Here is a 6,545-nt window from a genome sequence, read left to right on the forward strand (position 1 = left end):
TATATATATATATATATATATATATATATATATATGCATGTATCTTGGCCCACAGCCCATAAGCTTTGCAAATTACAAGGTATTCATCACTAGCACTGGTACAATAAAAGAAAAAAGAAAGTATCCATTACATTCTGTAAAGCGGTTAGCATTAGAAAGTGCATCCAGCTGTAGCAACCATTCTGAAGTACACGTGCAACTCTCCGACTTGTCATGACCTGTCAACTTATCTAACCCATATTCACACGTTGTGTTACAGATGCATCCAATTGAGGATTTCCAAGCATGTTTTCAGTTTCTTCATGAACTTGGTCATTATTTCCTTGAAGTGAGGGACAAAGACATCAGGCATGCCCTGGCAATGCTATTTGTAGAAATACTGCTCCCAGTTGCCGCTGTAAGTAAAACTTTAAAATTTCCTTTTTTTTTTTTTTTTTTTTTTTTTTTTTTTTTTTTGTAATTTCTTGACTTGTATTTATTTGCTGGTTTCAATCATTGGACGGCAGCCATGCTGTGATATCACTTTTTATACACAGAAACAGACACATATATAATGATATTATAAATTAAATTGGCTAATTAAATTTTTTGCTTTGTTATTGTTACATTTTTTGTTTTTTTTATATATATATATGTATTTATTGCTGACGTCATTGCTTCTTGTTTACTTACAGAAAGTGAAGACTGAAGTTAATGTACCTATACTAAAAAACTTTGTCGAGATGCTGTACACCACATCTATCGACATGGCAACCAAAAAGAAACATACAATGGTAACTTGAAGTTTGCTGATGTCATTTCATTATCAAATTTCTTATATCAAAAGCTTTTCCAGTTCATTCATAATTTTTTTTCTGATTTTATTTCTTGATGAAAACATTACACTTTCTTTTTCCAAAAATTTCGATAAAAACCAGGGTTGTGACCTACCCACTCGACTTCACAGGGATCTGAAGTAGATTGTGGCGTATCAATAGTTGATTTATCTATTAGACCACTCTCATAAAGTCACTGCAAAAACGTTTTAATATTTGTAAGCAAAGTTTTGAAATAAAGGTGAATATTCAATAATATTTAGCAAATATTAGTTATATTTATGTTATAAAGGAGCCATTGTAACTCCCTAGATTATAGTGCAACATATCTGTGAACCAACCACAAATACCTACTTTGACAATCCCAAACTAAGGGTGCAATCTATCCGTAAGTAATATACAGTAGATGGAATGCTTAATTTGAGAGAAAGAGAGAGGCATGTCTTATATGTAGTGTATTATCAGTAACACAGTGATTCACAGATTTGTGGTTCAAGTCCTGTCTGTGAGCCGATCAAGTGAAGGTGTGTTTTGATTCCTGGACCGGGCGATGCATTGTGCTCTTAAGCCAAACATTTAATTTCTCATTGCTCTGTGATCACTTTCGTATCTAACGCATGGTACAACATGCAGCTCAACTGGCAATGTTGATGTGATGGAGGGAATGAGCTAATATACAGCTCAAACATTTGATCATCATACACAAATTATCTATATAGGTTGTTCAGTAAGAAACTGCAGAATCCTCATATGATGTCTACAGCAGGAGAATCTTCTATGAGCCTATTGCTCTTTTCTATCTCAAATTAGTTCTTACGTTGAAAATCTTGACAGTTAATTTATCATTTTGATCACTTCTTGTAAGATAACATTCAGAAAACACTCCAATGATCTTTTAAATCCTCGATCAGTTTCTTAATCAAATACATTAATGTCGTTTTTTTAAAAAGCTTTTTGTTTTGCTTCTATTTTTAGCATTTATTCCCATTAGTAACCTGCCTACTTAGTGTCAGCCAGAAACAATTTTTCTTGAACAACTGGCCCTATTTCCTGACAATGTGCCTGTCACAACTGAAGAATAAAGATCCAAAAATATCACGAGTGGCCTTAGAGTCTTTATATCGGCTTTTGTGGTAAGTAATTTAAATATTTATAGCCTATATAAAAAGTAATAATTATTATTGTTATTGTTATTTTTAAGACATAGCTGTATAGTTAATAAACTTACTTTACAACTACTTAGTTTTGGGTTCAGTCCTATTGCATGGCACCTTGGCCATTTTTGTTCTTTAGTATAAACCTAGACTGATTGAGGCCTTGACTGATTGATGCTTTGGTATTTCAATGACGATTTTATTTATTTTTAGAATGACACTGTAGGGTAAGTGAGAGAGGTCAGGTCTGGCCAGTCTCAACATAAAATAGGCAGAATATTGTGGCGGGATATGACTGGTTTCAGTTATTGGGCTGCAACATTGCTGGGGCACCATTTTGAAGGGTTTAGTTGAAATAAATCAACCCCAGCACTTATTCTGTCGGTCTCTTTTGCCCAACTGCTAAGTTGCAGTGATGTAAACAACCCCTCAGCCATATATACATATATCAAGGTAAGGGTGTTGGCCTTATGCAAACCCATTTTTACTTCTGAGCAGAGGTGGTCCAACTAGTCTGGTCTCTACCCTTTGATTTGCCCAGCAAGGCCAGCCCTACATGGAGCAAATGCTCTACTGCCATCGCTCTCAGGGTCACTGAGGCATGCAACCCACCACACCACTATAAAGACTGGACATTGTGGTCATTAGTCAACTATACTCATGCAAACTTTTAGCTTTATATCGATGTTAAATGTTGCTATTTTCAATAATTTTTCAGGGTGTATATGGTGCGGATAAAATGTGAGAGTAATACAGCTACTGTGAGTCGGCTTCAGAGTATTGTAAACAGCTTATTTCCTAAAGGGTCAAAGCTTGTGACCCCTAGAGATACTCCATTGAATATTTTTGTGAAGATCATCCAGTTTATAGCAAAGGTAAATGAACATTCTCTACTTCCACATGTTTTTAAAAGCATTCTTGTGTTGCTTGGAAACAGGTGAGGATTAACAACAGGAAGGGTATCTGGCTGTAGAAAATCTGCCCCCTTTAAATTCCATCTGACTGATGCAAGCATGGAAAAGTAGATGTTAAACTGTGATGATGATGATGATTCCAACCATGAACATCCTTTCATTTTAGGAAAACTCTAAAACTACATTATCTAATGTGTTCTTCATTCTTTACCAGGATTTGAAAGAGATTTGTCTGCTATTTCTAGCTGGTTGAGCATCCATATAAAGGTTCTCATATTTGTTTTTTATTATTTATAAAGGGGAAAAAAATACTGGAATATCTAGAAACCTCCAGAAATTCATCCAAAGTTGATTTGTAGGAAATACTCTGCTTTTCTGACAAATCTTCTTGGCAGTCCAATATATTCAGTGTAGCTTAAATTGTTTTTGTTTTTTTTTACTTTCTTTGGAGGTCTTTTTCCAATCCATATAACCTCCGTTTTGACCATTTGTTGACCTGTTCACAAATTACACTTATGCCCTAAGTTGAAATACAGAACACATGTATGCAATAGTTAATGTGCCACATGTACATTTATGCATGCACACACACACATACACACACACATGCATCCATATTCTATAGATTCTCTACCCCTGCATTCCAGGGGTACACTGAGCCATCAGTCAATTGAGCACTACCCGAGGGCCTGGTAAACAGTTACACCCGAGGACCTTTAATACTCTCAGTCCACCCCTGCTGCATTTAACAAACAAGGCTGCATTTATTTACATGCTCCTTGCAATTGTACGTTCTTAATTGCAATCCCTCGGTGTCCTCCTTCAGTCTTGTTCTACTTCTACTAGAAAAAAGAGGGGCCTTTGTCTTTCTGAAATTTTATTAGTTACAAAGGTAAATTAAGGAATTTGAGTGATTCCGGTCATCATACTAATTCTGACCTCTGTTGACATTGTTTCAGCACTGAAGAAAAAATCATCATCATCATCATCATTATCATTGCTATTATCATCATTAGTATTAGCATCAGCATCATCATCATTTATCATCACCATTACTATGTTGTCTTCACCACCACCATCATTCATCATCATCATCACTGTTGTCATCATCAGTATCAGCATCATTATTGTCACCATTACTTTCACCACCACCATCATCATCATCATCAATAACATCAACATTTCATCACCCAGTATTAATTCTTCTATTCTTATTTCCTGCAGGAAAGGTTAGATTTTGCCATGAAAGAAATTATTTTTGATCTCCTCTGTGTTGGCAGACCAATTAAGTTTTTAACTCCAGAGGTGAGTATCTCATTAATTATTCATTTAATCATTGAAGTTACTTTGCATAGGACAACAAAGAAATGCGATTTATAAAATGGCACAACTGTATTGGTGTTATCAGTGCTGGTGATTAGGATTGCCATACATCTATGTGATGTATGCATTACACATCGTCATCATTGTATTAAGGCAGTGAGGCAGCAGAAACGTTAGCAAGCCGGGTGAAATGCTTAGTGGTATTTCATCTGTCTTTACGTTCTGAGTTCAATTCCACCAAGGTCAACTGGAACTCTATTGGTTTCCAGTTGATCTGATCAATGGAACATCCTGCTTGTGAAATTAATATGCAAGTGGCTGAGCACTCCACAGACACGTGTACACTTAACATAGTTCTCAGGGAGATTCAGGGTGACACAGAGTGTGACAAGGCTGGGCCCTTTGAAATACAAGTACTGCTCATTTTTGCCAGCTGAGTGGACTGGCGCAATGTGAAATAAAGTGTCTTGCTCAAGGACACAATGCCATTAAGCAAAATAAGCATGTGCTTAGGGCATCAAAGGAAGGGGCACAACAGAAATGGTAAATGGTTTACAGCACAAAAGAAGTCACTTTAAACTTGCTAAAATAATACTCAGGATGCCTTGTTACATAAGATTAATTTTGAGGATTTGAGGATCTAATCAAAGACTTTGCAATTAAAAAAGAAAAAAATAGAAAACTTTCCAAATATAAATAAAGTGGCAGTTTGCAAAAATAAACATTATTTTCCATCTGACTGTTAGTTTTATTTCATTTTGAAAAATATGAATTTATTTTATGGTTTATTATTATTTCTGCCAGCTTACTACCTTTACATTTCCCTGTAATTAAACTGTATACAGTGTGAATGCATTAAATGCATGGTGTCACCAGTAAGTTCCAGTAACAAGGCCGTGGCATTTAACATGTTTAAACTGGCCAGATCCAGCCTCTCACAACTATCCTATAATGTTATTCTAAATATAAAGATTCACATCCTTGAAATCTCAGAGCTCCAAAATAATGCAAGATTAATTCAATTCAAAAGAATGTCAATAAATAAGCCTTACATTTGACAAAGTAATCTAAATGCTAAAGGGTTTAGGAACTTGTATCTATGGAATTTCTCAGCCACTTACCAATTCAATGTGCAGTTTTCAAACAACAGAATCCTCAGTTGTTGAACACAATAGTAATTGATTCATTTTACTTCATAAATATCTATCATTGAATTCATCTTAATTTTTGCAGAGAATGAGTATTGGATTACGAGCTTTCCTAGTAATAGCAGATAGCTTAGAACAAAAGGATGGTGACCCACCAATGCCACAATCAACAGCCACTTTGCCATCAGGAAGTACAGTTCGAATTAAAAGAACTTTCCTCAACAAGATGCTAACTGATGAAACTGCTCAAAGAATTGGCCTCAGTGGCTACCATTCACATGTCCTCAAGACTTTCGACTCCATTCTCCGAGCACTTGACCTTCAAGTCGGAAGAACATTCTTGCTTACCAAAGGAGAACACACAAATAAGGAAGCTGAGGAGATTCTTACGTAAGGATCAATTTTTTTTATTATTGTCTGTGTGTTTATTATCATCTGTGTGTTGACTCCTCTGTCTGCTGATTCTTCTGTCTGTTGGTTACTCTGTCTGTTGATTCGTCTATGTGTTGAATTTGGTCTGTGTTGACTCTAATATATATATATAGATTTGGTGTGTGCTCATACTGCTTTGTGTTGATGCTAGTATATATCGACTCTGGTGTGTGTTAAGTCTGGCATGGGTCCATTCCTTGGTATGTGTCTGTTCATTCTGCTTATATCTGTTCCTCCAGCATGTATTCATTCCTCCAGTGTGTCCACTCCACTGACATATGCCTACTCTTCTGGTGAGTGTCCCTTCTTCTGGCACATGTTCATTCTTGTGACATGTCCATTCATCTAGTCTATGGCCACTCTCTTATAGCATGAGTCCCCTCTACTGGCATGTAAAGCCAGGCCTGTTGATTCAGCTTTAGATGGTAGAAATCACTGCGTGTGTGTGTGTGTGTTCCAGTTTCCTGACCTCGACTTCATTTGATAGTTGTAAAGGACTGTCATCATGCAGGCAGTGTCTTTTTGTCTCCAGTCTTCTGAGAAAACAAGTCTGATCATGGGGAAATATTACCTCCTTTGCAAACAAGTGAAGGTTGGTGACAGAGAGGGCATCCAGCCATAGAAAATCTGTTTCCATAAATTTCATCCAACCTTTGCAATCCTGAAAAAGTGGACATTAAATGATGATGATGATGATGATGATGGTGGTGGTGGTGGTGGTGGTGGTGGTGGTGGTGGTGGTTGTTGTTGTTGTTGGTG

The 6,545-nt window shown here is 36.4% G+C and overlaps 1 protein-coding gene across 1 annotated transcript in view; it reads left to right on the plus strand.

Annotated features, from left to right (window-relative positions):
• The window catches only part of LOC106877886 (protein furry), a 152,698-nt gene that overhangs the window by 72,647 nt on the left and 73,506 nt on the right, over nucleotides 1–6,545 (plus strand). Inside the window, exons 10-15 of the mRNA XM_052974065.1 lie at nucleotides 260–397; nucleotides 675–773; nucleotides 1,791–1,948; nucleotides 2,688–2,844; nucleotides 4,108–4,188; nucleotides 5,440–5,744. Of these exons, the coding sequence (XP_052830025.1) occupies nucleotides 260–397; nucleotides 675–773; nucleotides 1,791–1,948; nucleotides 2,688–2,844; nucleotides 4,108–4,188; nucleotides 5,440–5,744 (938 nt within the window). The remainder of the gene's footprint in view (nucleotides 1–259; nucleotides 398–674; nucleotides 774–1,790; nucleotides 1,949–2,687; nucleotides 2,845–4,107; nucleotides 4,189–5,439; nucleotides 5,745–6,545) is intronic.

This window comes from Octopus bimaculoides, chromosome 17, assembly GCF_001194135.2.
Source record: "Octopus bimaculoides isolate UCB-OBI-ISO-001 chromosome 17, ASM119413v2, whole genome shotgun sequence".
NCBI lineage: Eukaryota > Metazoa > Mollusca > Cephalopoda > Octopoda > Octopodidae > Octopus > Octopus bimaculoides.